We start from the raw sequence: 15472 nt of genomic DNA on the forward strand, positions 1-15472 counted from the left end.
ATCATCGCAATCTAACTTGCAACTTGCAAAATATCCTGTGTCATTATACAGTAAATCCTTTTTCGGAAGTTTTACATTTGGCGCCGGAGATGGCAGTAACCGAAACATGGCACATGAGATAATTTAGTAAATAATCATTAATGGTTCCAAGCAGCATAATTCGTAAAATTCCTAATTATCATGCCGTCACTGTAGGAATTTATGTAGTTTGTAACAACTTTAAAAAGAGTCAGTTGAAAGTGTTAGACAGAAAAATACTTTCCCTGAGTCGTTTAACACAACCCGCCCGAAACGAAACTCAGCAGGTGACTTTTTCATTGTTACAACAATGAAACACATAGGTCGCAAATTTTGCAGGTAGAGAAGAACCTGAGAACCCTCCTTGTAATTAGGATCTTGTCCCATGAGGAGACAGCTAGGAGACGTAGTCATGAAGTATTAACTATCAGCAAGGAACCAAAACAATATAATGCAATGATGAAGGAGAGTTGCTTCAGTATTCAGTTTTAAGACTTGTGTCATGCAGTTCTGAACAACTGTCTGTCCTGTGCAAGACTCCTAATCTCTGAGTAACTATTACAACTACTTCAAGCTGAACCTCCTTACCGCTTTCATGTCTCGCTCTCCAAATTTTACCCCGACATACTTCCGTCCTGTACCAGACTGACTATTCCTTGATGTATCAGGATGCATACTATCAACGAGTCCATTCTTTTTGTCAATTTCGACTCCGTGCATCCACAGCAGTTATTTGATCTACCCATCTAACCATCATAATCCTTCTTTATCACCACATTTCAAATACTTATGTTTTCTTCTTGCATGGACTGGCTCAAATGGTTCTGAGCACTATAGGACTTAACATCTTAGGTCATCAGTCCCCTAGAACTTAGAACTGCTTAAACCTAACCAACCTAAGGACATCACACACATCCATGCCCGAGGCATGATTCGAACCTGCGACCCTAGCGGTCGCGCGGTTCCAGGCTGGAGCGCCTAGAGCCACTCGGTCATAACGCCCGGCGAAGAATAAGGAAATAAACAAAAAAAAAAATAGGGAAGAAGGAAGAGTGCAATTATTATTGAAAATGAAAGACAAATGGACGAGAGAAGGACAGCAAACCAATGGATACCCAGAGATGTGATTGGTGGAATACAGGTAGGAAGACCATGGAAGAGATAGCCGGACCGAGTGAAAGGCGACATAGCAATGGCCCTGCATGAACTGTTTCCCATCACTTCCGCACTAGGCTACAACAACACAAATGGCTTCACAAAACGTTCCTAACACTCAGATTTATATTAGATGTTAATAAGTTTCTCTCTTTTTTTAGAAACTTTTTTCTTTTTATTTCCAGTCCGCATTTTATATCCTTTCCACTTCAGTCGCCATCAGTTATTTTGCTGCTCGAATAGCAAAACTCGTCTACTGCTCTTAGTGTCACATTTGCTTATCTGATTTACTCAGCATGTCTTGATTTAAATCGACTGTGTCCCATTACCATTGTTTCTCTTTTGTTGATGTTGATCTTGTAATATTTTTTTCAAGGCGCCAACCATTGCGTTCAACTGCGCTTCCAAATCCTTCTATGTCTGTGACAAAATTACAATGCCACCAGTAAAGCTCAAAATTTTTATTTCTTCTCCCTCAACTTAAATTCCTTTTCCCTATTTCTCCTTGGCTTCCTTTACTGCTGGTCAGTGTACAGACTGAGCAACATTGGTGATAGGCTACAACCCTTTGTCAGTCCATTTTCAAACACTTCTCCTCTTTAAAGTACTTCGATTCTTGTAACTGGAGTCTGACATCTACAAGAAAGAAAGATTGCGTGGTTAACGTCCCGCCTACAAAGGTGCCATTAGAAAACGACCGGACGCGAATCTGAACCGTCGTCCTTCCGACTGATAACCACTGCGCTACCTCGCTCTGCAGTCCGGTTTCTGTACAAACTATAGAAAACATTTCGCTCCCTGCCATTCATCCGTGATACCTTCGAATTTTCGAAAGTTGTAGGCCAGACAACATTCTAAAAAGTTCTGTCTAAATCTAGGGAAACTACAAACGGAGGGTAGCCTTTCTTCCACAGATTTTCTGAAATAAGTAGTACGGTCATTACTGTCTCACCTGATCATACATTTCTGGTGCTGATGCTGCTTAAGTGTTTAAGGAGACCCAACAGCAACGGCTATCAGTCTCCTCTCACCACCCAGGACAGAAGCAGTGTACTCAATCTGTCTGCGTATAACGTAAATTCTGCGTGCAACTGTGAGAATTTGTTCTAAATGTTTGCGTAGTGTGTATCTGAGGCCAAACACGGTATTGGCCTATTGTGATGTGGAAAATTGCCTAAAAACGTCAATGCTGACCGGCACACCGACCCCTCACTGTTAATTTACGTGGAGGATTCGATTCGAAACTGGTATGCCTTAGTTTTCCGAAAGCGGTCGCGTTAATACGCGCGGTTCTCCGGGCGCTTTTCTACATTCCGCCTGACTTAATTCATTTTCGGCGTTAGCAGGAATGTTTCAACTGTACAGACGACTGAAGAAGTCATTTATTATCGAAAACGAAGCAACGCATGATGTACCGCGTTATCAATGAATTGTGCGATTTTGTTCTTCCTCCTTCAGTGGCATGCTGCGGCTCTGCGGCGATTTCAATGTGTACCCGGCCCGCAGATATTTACTTATAAATTAAATAAGAATAATTAACGTACCCAACATTATTTTTTCGAGGTGCTAGTTAAAATCCAATGACACACTTCGTATATTGTGCGGATGGAGAGCATCTGCAGAGGGACGTGATGAATGCCCAAGATTGAGAGAAAACTCTTCGGAACGAAAATGTTTGAATGAAAGTTTCCCCAAGAACCCAGAACTGCGCGCAAACTCTCTATGTACCGTTATCTCATTGGCACGATCTCGAGGCAGCGAAACGTATTCTTCTTCCCTCTGCTTTCCCACACTAGCAGTGCATGCCGGTAATATAAAAAGAGAAGAAGCCACGTTTTGTTTGCACTCAGTCGAAGCGGCGGTGATGCAGGAGGCAGCGTATAATTTTTGAGCGCGCGCACGCGGTTTGCCTGCCGACTGCGGACGGGCGAGCAGCAGCAGCCGCCACAGCAATGCGGGATAATGAAGCATCCCGAATGCGCGAGTTGAAAACAGCGGCGGCCCGCGATAGCGGCCCGATAAGGGCGGGCGCTCAGTGTGCTAAACGTTACACGCGCTGCTGGCTTTAACGCGCCGGGCATGCCGCTGCCATAAACCTGTTTATTCAAGCGGACACAGTTGGCAGCGCGGGGAGAGAGGTAGTTAGGGTCCGACAGTCGCTGCGGAGAGCAGCTCTCGCACGTGTAAACCTCCCGAGACGCGTCCGAGCGGACGAGGCGAGGCCGCACATGCCGCTAACTGGCGGCGTAGGGAAGAAGACGGAAAGGTGGAAACGGGAAAAAAGCCGGACGAGGGCGGCAAAAGCAGGACGGAGGGGGTGGAGGGAGGCGGAACAGAGTGGAGCGGGGGAGGAGGCGCCGGCGGAATCGGCTGCGGGCGCTTAATGCGGGCATTAAATCGTATTAAGATAAGGCCGGTAGCGGCCGCGAGATAGGCGGCGCGCGGGCGCAGGACAATTGTCTTCTCGTCACGACTATCATCGCAGATGGAGCGTAAAGATAGCGGCTTATACGGCTGGCCGCCACTATGTGCCGGTGTGTGCGCCTGATACCGCGCAGCCGGTACCCCGCCCATAAGCGTTCCAGGTACGCCCGCCACCGACGCGGTAAATTCGTTCTGTGGACCTCGCAATCACCATCGTGTGAAGCGGCCGCGGCCAGGCGGATACGGCAAGTACATCGTCAACACAGGAGGCGTTACCGAATCAGATTTTTCCCTACTTGCTTGGTGTTACGCACACTGTCGCACGTTCTAAAACTCTGGTTACTAAAACTTGCGTTTCCAAAAAGATCCGATTCAGTCGTCAGAGACAGTAGTGTATGTTAACAAGAACTATCAACCAAGAAATAAAAATCAGCAACTGTACATAACGAGTCCTCTGTACAAAGAGATTGCACTCACTACTTGTACCGCGTGACTGCTACGGTCGTAGGTTCGAATCCTGCCTCGGGCATGGATGTGTGTGATGTCCTTAGGTTAGTTAGGTTTAAGTAGTTCTAAGTTCTAGGGGACTGATGACCACAGATGTTAAGTCCTATAGTGTTCAGAGCCATTTGAACTCACTAATTGTATTAAATGTAAAACACGAACACCACAGAGGGTTAGGCCTTAGGCCTGTTTCGAAGGGTCCATTCGTATCTACAAAGCAGTAGGAGAAACGATCTATGATTGTAGGACGTATGATCAACATGTCGCCAATCCCTCCAACCGTTATTGGCTGCAGATGAACTCTTATGATGAAACTTCCTGGCAGATTAAAACTGTGTGCCGGACCGAGACTCGAACTCGGGACCTTTGCCTTTCGCGGGCAAGTGCTCTACCAACTGAGCTACCCAAGCACGACTCACGCCCGGTCCTCACAGCTGTACTTCTGCCAGTACCTCGTCTCCTACCGTCCAAACTTTACAGAAGCTCTCCTGCGACCCTTGCAGAACTAGCACTCCTGAAAGAAAGGATATTGCGGAGACATGGCTTAGCCACAGCCTGGGGGATGTTTGGAACTCTTATGATGCCTCTGCTTTTATATTCAAACAACTCTCAGTGAGTGGACCTTTTTCTAGACCTTGCCACCTCAGATAAATCCTACGGAGGCGGTTTTTTTATGTATACCAGATTCTTAAGCCGTCCTCTCCCCGTTCCCCGCTCGCCATTATATGAGAGCGCGCTGCAAAGAAATACCTCCGAATTTTTTATGTGAAAACCCTTAAAGCTTATTAGATAAAAGTAATTTTATTAACATTCTACGCCTTTATTCTTCATGTCTACATATCTGTTTCTTAATACAGACACACTGGCGACGAATTCATTCTTCCCAGCGCGAGACCAGGTTGTTGATAGCGTCACTACAGAATGTTTGACTCTGATGACAGAGCCTGAACCTCTCCTCTGTTTGCACCATTTCATCACTATCAAAGTGAACTCACTGAAGGTGTCCTCTAACTTTTGGAAACAGGTGAAAATCGGATGCGGCCAAGTCGGGACTGTATGGAGGATGAGCGATGACAATGAACCCAATGCGTCGGATTGTTGGACGTGTCGCAGCGCTCGTGTGTGGTAGGCATTGGGAAATACGGAAGCGTCCGATCCCGCCCGTCTGCTTTGACCCATGACGTCACAAATATGGCGGAAACAAAAACAAACACACGCACTTTACACAAGAAGCCGAATGACACTAACGGGACAAGCGCGGGAAATGGGGTGTTTTTGGGTTGGGGGCAAACTAAATATAAACAAATTTAGACGCCTTGCGTAGCTACAACGTGTAAGTGAAGACAGCCATGCATGAATACCCACCCACCTCCCCAGGGGTCGTAAGCCCTGCAACCCATAGAAGATAAAGATGCTTCAGTAGCTGATTAGTGTTTTTTGTCTTTTTTTAAAAAAAATCTCACGGGATAGAACGAACAGATCAGAAAGATAAATATAATAAACTAAAACAGAAATTGGAGGAAACAGATAATTAAAATAAGTAATAAGTGTTTTTAAATTAAGAAAAAAAATCTCACGAGATAGATCGAACAGATCAGAAAAGTAAATAAAATAAGATAAAACAGAACTGGAGACAGCCACACTCAAACCAAACTCCGCGCCGTCATGACGTCACACACAACACCCTTACGTCACGGGTCAAAGCCGACGCGTGGGATCGGACGCTTCTGTCGACCCAGGCATTGTCATGCTGAATGTGAGGGTGCTACGAGTGTGGCCGAACTCTTCGAAGTCGTGGTTTCAGTTTTCTGAGAATTTCCCAGTAACTTCCAGAGTTTATAGTCGTTCCTTTAGGCATGAATTCCAAATGCACCACATCTTGCACAGTGAGCATGACTTTGCCTGCAGGTGGAGCGATCTTGAACTTCTTTGTCGTCAGTGATCCTTTGTGTCGATAAGCCATCGATGCTCTCTTGTCTTCGGGATCAAAATGGCGAACCAGCTTTCTTCACCTGTCACAGTCTTGTTAAGGAACTCATCAGTCTCACGTAGAGAACGCAAAATAAGTTGTTGAAAGATGTCTAGTCTCCTGTGTTTCAATTGGAGTCACGTTTTCTGCGGTTATAAATCTCGATTACAGCACGCTGTTTCTCTCTCACCTCAGGCTACACAACGCCACAATACAAGCTACAGTTCAGGGACCTCTAGCGAAGCGGGAAGGTCGACCGAGTAATACGCATGACATATAATACCTCAACCGATACTGAGAACAGAATAAAAAATTCGGAGTCTTAGCTTTTCAGCACGCCACATCCACTCGATTCTCGAGTACTGTTCGTCACTCTGTAGCTGTTACCAGGTAGCAATTGGTACAGGAACTACAGAATTAGGGGAGGTTCAACAGAGAGTTCCGTGTTTTGTTCAGGTAGTGCGAAAGCATCATGAGCATTCCCAAGCAACTCCATTAGTAGACTTCATAGAGAGGAGCAGTGTATCACAGACTTACTCTAAAAGTATCTAAAACTCCACGACAAATGGAATAACATACTGAAACTTACTTGGAGATTAAAGAAGTGTGATGGATCGGGATTCAAATCTGAGACCTTTTTCTTTTTTGGACAAGTGCTATACTGAGCCATCCAAGCATTACTCACGACCAGGCATCGCAGAGGTTTTGAATCAGTGCACACTGCGTGCAAAGTGAGAATTCATTCTGGAAACAACCACCCAGTTTGTGGCTAAGGTATTTTGCCGCAGGACCGTTTCTACCAGGAAGGCTAATCCCTTGAGGTTCGTAAGAACGTGTGTTAAGTCTGGCAGGTAGGAGATGAGATACTGACAGGAATAACGCTGCTAGAAATAATCGAGTGGCTGGAGGAGGGGATACATGTAGCACCTTATTCTACGCATCGTAAGTGGACAAATACAAATGAAAAACTTGCATTGTACGTTGTTGCGAATTCCATAGCCAGTTAGAAAGGCGGTAACTTTGTGTATTCAGTTTGCTAGCTCCTACAGTTGCGTGTCTTGAAAATGTATTTATTCCTATTTAATCGAGTTCTTAATACCTTAAAACTCTTTCTCAGGTGCCTTCTGTAACACTGTATTTCAGTGCCTTCGAATGAACAGGCAAGAGAAACTACATATCTATGACCATTTCACATCGTACTGCGCAGTCAATTTACATAAAAGCACAGCGTAAATTTTAGATAGAAAATACATGTTCGTAATACGAAATAACTTATTTAGACGAAACCATAGTCCTAATAATCCAAGAATAGAAGGATAATAAATCAGATATAAATGAAGTAAACTTTTAATACACTCCTGGAAATGGAAAAAAGAACACATTGACACCGGTGTGTCAGACCCACCATACTTGCTCCGGACACTGCGAGAGGGCTGTACAAGCAATGATCACACGCACGGCACAGCGGACACACCAGGAACCGCGGTGTTGGCCGTCGAATGGCGCTAGCTGCGCAGCATTTGTGCACCGCCGCCGTCAGTGTCAGCCAGTTGGCCGTGGCATACGGAGCTCCATCGCAGTCTTTAACACTGGTAGCATGCCGCGACAGCGTGGACGTGAACCGTATGTGCAGTTGACGGACTTTGAGCGAGGGCGTATAGTGGGCATGCGGGAGGCCGGGTGGACGTACCGCCGAATTGCTCAACACGTGGGGCGTGAGGTCTCCACAGTACATCGATGTTGTCGCCAGTGGTCGGCGGAAGGTGCACGTGCCCGTCGACCTGGGACCGGACCGCAGCGACGCACGGATGCACGCCAAGACCGTAGGATCCTACGCAGTGCCGTAGGGGACCGCACCGCCACTTCCCAGCAAATTAGGGACACTGTTGCTCCTGGGGTATCGGCGAGGACCATTCGCAACCGTCTCCATGAAGCTGGGCTACGGTCCCGCACACCGTTAGGCCGTCTTCCGCTCACGCCCCAACATCGTGCAGCCCGCCTCCAGTGGTGTCGCGACAGGCGTGAATGGAGGGACGAATGGAGACGTGTCGTCTTCAGCGATGAGAGTCGCTTCTGCCTTGGTGCCAATGATGGTCGTATGCGTGTTTGGCGCCGTGCAGGTGAGCGCCACAATCAGGACTGCATACGACCGAGGCACACAGGGCCAACACCCGGCATCATGGTGTGGGGAGCGATCTCCTACACTGGCCGTACACCACTGGTTATCGTCGAGGGGACACTGAATAGTGCACGGTACATCCAAACCGTCATCGAACCCATCGTTCTACCATTCCTAGACCGGAAAGGGAACTTGCTGTTCCAACAGGACAATGCACGTCCGCATGTATCCCGTGCCACCCAACGTGCTCTAGAAGGTGTAAGTCAACTACCCTGGCCAGCAAGATCTCCGGATCTGTCCCCCATTGAGCATGTTTGGGACTGGATGAAACGTCGTCTCACGCGGTCTGCACGTCCAGCACGAACGCTGGTCCAACTGAGGCGCCAGGTGGAAATGGCATGACAAGCCGTTCCACAGGACTACATCCAGCATCTCTACGATCGTCTCCATGGGAGAATAGCAGCCTGCATTGCTGCGAAAGGTGCATGCTCTGTTGCCTGTGTCTATGTGCCTGTGGTTCTGTCAGTGTGATCATGTGATGTATCTGACCCCAGGAATGTGTCAATAAAGTTTCCCCTTCCTGGGACAATGAATTCACGCTGTTCTTATTTCAATTTCCAGGAGTGTATATTCAAGCCAAAGATTCACTTACCCTCTACATACCCTTTCAACGGTGTAGTACAATACGTATGGAGAAAATCCCAATAAGAAACTAAAATATAGAATATATATGAAGTTCTCCGTTTTCTATCTCTGGGACATTTATTCTCTCAGATATGTACGTGAACAATACACTTATTAAATGTAATGTGTAAATCGTAAGCGAATGACAATGTATAGAAAGAAAAACACCGTTCAGGTCACTTCTTTATTTTATCGAATAATTCCTTTCAAGTGATTCTTTGCCTACTGACTGCCTGCACTTCGCAATAATTCGTATAAATGGAAGTGAAAATGGTCTAGAAAAGATTGGAAACTGGTTAACAGAAAAATTAAGGAAGTACCCTAGTCGATTTTTGTCTTCCTATACACTGGAAGTTGTCACAGTACCTTGTGAACATTATCCACTCATGAATGACGATGGTTCCACAAAGTGTGTTAACACAGAGGATTTAACTGTTTTAAGGTACGTATTTTCTAGGATAAATTTAGACTGAATTTTTGTTTTATGTGTTGACCACTTAATAGGATACATAAATGTTTCTGTTTGTGTATGTTGTTCTTGTATGTTCCTTTCTAGACACTGAAACAGTTCCTTTTACTTGCAGGTATCTGATGATGGAATGTAAGTGTATCAAAATCGACAATATGAGAGTTAATAAATTTTCAAATACCACTCTTTTATGGGCAAACGAATGGAATTATCATGTGTTTTTTGCAGGAAACTCTTAGTCAGTGCCGTGTTTTCTTTCTTGTCGCAAAACGAAATGTATTTCCATGTGACATACATCAATAAAAATGTGTTCCCTTGTTCTCAGTTCTGAGAGTGTAGTACAGTATACCGTCGAAGAACGTTATCGTTCGACTGATTCCTCTGAAAGGAACTCTTCATATTAAATCCTTACTGAATTAGAAATAGTAATTCGGATTTTTTGAAACCATAATTCTAATTACATTGTGATATATTTTATGCAGTTTCAGGTATGCAGTGTTTTGCCTAGACTATTGTTACTAAAGACACTATCTTCACTAAACATAAATCTCGAATGCAAAGGAAAAGCATGAAACTAGTACATCAAGCTGTTATTTGAAAACATTTCATTAGTATCAGTTGTGCCACATTTTCTCTGCACTAGAATCAGTAAACTTGGAAACAAAGTGACTTTCAGAATTTCCTGTAAGATTGTTTAATTTTTCTTGCATATGCTTAAAATACGTTCTCGCCGTCATCATTCAGGACAGTAGCAGGTTGCCTCCACCTCTGTCGACCCTGCGTCCGTCTGCTGAAAAACCCATCCCTAACAACGTAGTTATACTGTTGTCACCTGGAGCCACCTCGTCCGCCCTTGGCAAATTTTAGAACCTTTGGCATATGCAACTCCGGAAGTTTCTCGTGTCAAAAGGAGCGAGGGCTGTAGTAGCGTGTGTCAGCACGCCGTCCTGGTGCGACGGAGTTCGTGTCAAAGCGAGTATCCCAGCTGCGAGGCATCGGGTTCCGTAGCAGCTGCGGCGGGACCGGGAACAGCAGAGGTGCTGATGAAAGGTGCTGATGAAAGGCGTCACATCACGATGTTGTCCTCTTAATTACACTTTTTTTTATCTCAGTTCAGTCTTGAAGAACTCAAAAAACCTTTGATTCAGATGTTCACTGCGTTTCCACGTAACACGACGATACCTGGTGCTAATAGTTTTCTGCAGGCCATTTCGTGGTTTTGTAAAGTTTTCTGCCAATCTCAGTCACGACGTTACAATAACGATTACGAAAAACAGTTATTATTGAATGTAAATCTCAACTGTCGCTACAGAGCAGAGTGTTGTCAAAAGTGCAACTGTCTGCTCTCAGGGCCACTTACCAGCTGGTTCTGGTAGGCAGTGACAGCGGTGAAGACGGACTCTGGGAAGATGAAGGTCTTGAACTCCTCCCTCTCGAGGTCGGTGATGGGCGCCGAGGCGTTAGCTTCGCTGCGCTTCACCAGGTGGATGCGCGGCTGGTACTTGTGCATCGAGTTCAGCACCAGCTGCCAACAGCACCACAGATTTCCTCAAATCGAACACAACGAATATGAACCCACAGCTTCATAACAGTGAAATACACTCATCAGCGAGAATATTTTAACTATGCAACATCGGCACACGAAAGAGCTGAAAGCATTTTTACAAGTCATCAATCTGTATCACAACATATCCACAGCGTCTACTCTGTGCAGAGCCACATTGACAGGCTCTTCTATTGTCCTTAAAAAATATGGGGCGTGAACTGAGATAGGGTGTAGGTGGATCTTCATGTAGGTAATTACTGTGTAATTCACACTTAACGTTTTGGCAGACGGTTCATAGAAGTACTTTCAGACTATTTCTCAACCGTTCCACACTTAAATATCGCATGGGAAAAATGAACACCTAAACCTTGCTGTGCGAGCGCTGTTATCTCTTATTAGACGATCGTTTCTTCCTATTTAGATAGGAGTCAACAAAATATTTCGGCGGCCGGAGGGCAAAGTTTGTGATTTCAATTTAATGAGAAGGTCTCCCGCACAACGACAAATGCCTTTGTTTTATTAATTGACACCCAAATTTCCTTATCATATCCGTGACACTGTCTCCCCTACTTCGCGATAATACAAAATATGATAGCCCTTTTTTGTTCTTCTTCGATGTCCTCCGTCGGTCCTGTCTGGCAAAGATCACATAACGCGCAGCAATACTCTAATACCTGACGGATAGAGTAACGAAGCTAGTCTCTTTAGCAGTTTTATTCCTTCTTACGAAGTGTGCCGCCAATAACACAGCCTTTGGTTCACCTTCCCCACAACATTTTGTTCCGTGATGGTTCCAGTTTAAGTTGTTTGTAACTGCAATCCCTAGGTATTTAATCTAAAATATTTAAAATGTATTATTTATCGTGTAACCTATATTTAACGAAATGTTTATCGTACTCATGTGGAGGACTACACTTATTATTGTTTAGTCAACTGGTTGACGATAGAGAGGGCGTGATTGGTCTCTGTATCCGCGACAGATTCCATCATTACGTTAGGTGGAGTGAGGCCAGAAGGGAGGGGGGCGGGGGGATAATCGGTAGATTGAGGCTAGCTTGAGACATTCATTAATGAGGTGCACCTGTTAACTGAGGGCTGTGTCAGCATGCTTAGCGTGAAATGATGCGATCCACAAGGAAACACCGGATTTAGCTAAAAAGAACGAAAGAAGCGAGCGTGAAGTCCTCGGTGATGAGGTATCTCAGATTTTGTGAGTTGGTTTCTAATGGACGTGCTTTCTGCTGTACACCATGCTTCTTCTCTTGAGATAGTTTTATCTGATTTCCATAATTTTTTTATTTACAACAGCACCTGTGTTGCATGATACCATGTGAAGATGTATTATGTCATAGGTCTTCCTTGTGTTTATGCACAGGAGGTCTTCGCTTATACATGTGATTACACACACTCCTTCCTTGTTTCCTCGATTTAGCCTTCTCAGCTGGACTGGTGCGCTTTCATGTTTTGCAACACGGATGTCAGTTTAGTGGTTTTAAGACATACGCAAATTACACTGTGTGATCAAAGGTATCCGGACACCCCCAAAAACATACGTTTTTCATATTAGGTGCATTGTGCTGCCACCTACTGTCAGGTGCCCCATATCAGCGACCTCAGTAGTGATTAGACATCGTGAAAGAGCAGAATGGAGCGCTCCGCGAAACTCACGGGCTCCGAACGTGGTCAGGTGAATAGGTGTCACTTGCGTCATACGTCTGTACACGAGATTTACGCACTCCTAAACATCCATAGGTCCACTGTTTCCGATGTAATAGTGAACTGGAATCGGGAAAGGACACGTACAGCACAAAAGCGTACAGGCCGACCTCATCTGTTGCCTGAAAGAGACCACCGGCGGTTGAAGAGGGTCGTAATGTGTAATAGGCAGACACCTATTCAGACCATCACACAGAATTCCAAACTGCATCAGGATCAACTGCAGGTACTGTGGCAGTTAGGCAGGAGTTGAGAAAACTTGGATTTCATGGTCAAGCGGGTGTTCATAAGCCACACATCACGCCGGTAAATGCCAAACGACGCCTCGCTTGGTGTAAAGAGCGTAAACATTGGACGACTAACGAGTGGACAAACGTTGTGTGGAGTACACAATGTGGCGATCCGGTGGCAGGGTGTGGGTATGGCGAATGCCCGGTGAACGTAATCTGCCAGCGTGTGTAGGGCCAACAGTAAAACTCGGAGGCGATAGTGTTGTGATGTGGTCGTGTTTTTCACGGAGGTAACTTGTACCCCTTGTTGTTTTGCGTGGCACTATCGCAGCACAGGCCTACATTGATGTTTTAAGCACCTTCTTGCTTCCCATCATTGAAGAGCAATTCGGGGATGGCGACTGCATCTTTCAACACGATCAAGCATCTGGTCATAATGCACGGCTTGTGGCGGAATGGTTACACGACAATAACAGCCCTGTAATGGACTGGCCTACATAGATTCCTGACCTGAAACCTATAGAACACCTTTGGGATGTTTTGGAACGCCAACTTCGTGTCAGACCGCACAGACCGATATCGGTACCTCGACTCAGTGAAGCACTCCGTGAAGAATGGGCTGCCATTCCCCAAGAAACCCTCCAGCACCAATTCCCCAAGAAACCTTCTAGCAAGTGATTAAATGTATGCCTGCGGGAGTGGAAGCTGTCATCAAGCATAAGGGTGGGCCAACACCATATTGAATTCCAGCATTACCGATGGAGGGCGCCATGTAATTGTAAGTCATTTTCAGCCAGGTGTCCGGATACTTTTGATCACATAGTGTATGTAACTGTATGCCAATGCTGACACAAATGAGTTTTTATATGTCGAATGTTTTTTGTCGGAACGATAACCTCACCTATTCATGAACCGCTTCATCACTATCAAAGTGAAGTCCTCGAAGACGTTCACTAAATTTTGGAACGGATGAAAATCGGATGGGGCCAAGTCGGGACTGTATGGAAGAGGATCGATGACAGGCACCCAAGGCGTCGGATTGTTGCAGGTGTCGCAGCACTCACTGCATTGTCGTACTGAAGGAGGGGGTGCTCCTTGTGTGAACTAACTCATCGAATTCGAAATTCGATTACAGCACGCTGTTTCTCAAGCACCGATATAGTTATGTTACACACTGTCATGTTACACGCCAGAGTCGTTGCCCTCCAGCGGCAAAGACCTGCAAATATGTGGACATGTAAATAGCTTTTGCTTTATTTAGGAATCTTTAAGAGTGTTCGCGTAAAATATTTGGTGACACGCCGTCGTAAAACACAGCTGTAGGCTGTGATTATATTCACTTACCTGACTTTGTAACCACCTGTAGGCTTGTTAATTCATTTGCATGCTATATGTGTTGGTACAAGTTACACAGAGATTAGTTGAATGTACGTACTAGGCTGTATACTACGTTAATTTGACACCTTTGCCATTTATTCTTTCGTTCAAGTTCTTTTACGCCCACTAAATATTTTATTCTGTCTGCGCGTTGGTGTGTTTACAGGGTGCCTGATAATGACTTGAAAGTCGATATTGGTCAACAGCAAATAATATTCTTCGGCCCGTAATGGATAATGTTTTCACTGGAAAGGTATATTCAGCATCCTATCTCTTGTTTCTTGTTGGAAAGCAACGTTGATACCGCCAACGAAAATGACGATGTTAGAGGCGCAAAGAGGTGCCAAAGACAGGCAGATGACGATAGGTGGCACTCCCGACGCCACCTATAGCCCTAAAGGCATTGGCAGTAGCGGCTGGGAGCTCCAGCGTACATCATTCGCCGAGTGCAGACTGTACCCTTCAACCTCGAGACTCACTTGGCTGTCTGCTACCGGATTAGACTTCTGACTGCTCTAAGAACTACGAGGACTGGTCAGCAAAGTCAGAGACTGACTTTTCTCCTTAGCTTCCTTGGTAGTTTCATACCTGTACCACAAATATTTGAAAAGAGCCTGTTTTTATGTATAATGTCCATAGACGGAAGCACTCTCTTATCGGCAGGTTGGTAGTAATGCTATACTTTAAAGACGTTCGTTGCATTTCGCATACCAAACAGTGGTACTGACGCCAGAGGAGCAGTAGGGCACAATAAAGTTCTGTTTTCGTTTAAACCACACAGCCACTGAAACTTGCAAAATGCTGCAGCAAGCGTACGGTGCAGATGCACAACCCATTCCAACAGTGCTAGTTGGTTCAAGGAGTTCAAAGAAGACTGACTTGCCTAAATTAGGCAATGTGGGCCTGGTCTTTAGGCTGCTGCTGTGACTGAAGTCAACATCAACTGTGATTGAAGTCAACATCAACTGTGATTGTCCGTGAGGATAGGCGGAAAACATTACGTAAGCTCAGTGAATTGTTGAGAATTTCACGTGGAAACATCTGTACGATTATGCATGATCATCTCCATGTGAACCGTATTCGTGCCCGTTGGATGCCACGTCTGTTGACTCCCGAACAAAAGGTTATGCCAGTGGGGATAAGCCGTGAAGTGCTGTGCCTATTTGCCGATAGAGGGGAAACTATTACCGGTGAGGAGTCATGGCTGCATCATTATGATCCTAAAGGAAAACTAACCACTATAGTGTGGAAATCGCTAGGT

At 45.4% G+C, this 15472-nt stretch overlaps 1 protein-coding gene across 1 annotated transcript in view; it reads right to left on the reverse strand.

Moving 5' to 3' along the window:
* Positions 1 to 15472, reverse strand: part of LOC126235344 (T-box transcription factor TBX20-like) — a 255113-nt gene that overhangs the window by 132614 nt on the left and 107027 nt on the right. Inside the window, exon 3 of the mRNA XM_049944065.1 lies at positions 10703 to 10867. Coding sequence (XP_049800022.1) covers positions 10703 to 10867 — 165 coding nt within the window. The remainder of the gene's footprint in view (positions 1 to 10702; positions 10868 to 15472) is intronic.

This window comes from Schistocerca nitens, chromosome 2 (genome assembly GCF_023898315.1).
Source record: "Schistocerca nitens isolate TAMUIC-IGC-003100 chromosome 2, iqSchNite1.1, whole genome shotgun sequence".
NCBI lineage: Eukaryota > Metazoa > Arthropoda > Insecta > Orthoptera > Acrididae > Schistocerca > Schistocerca nitens.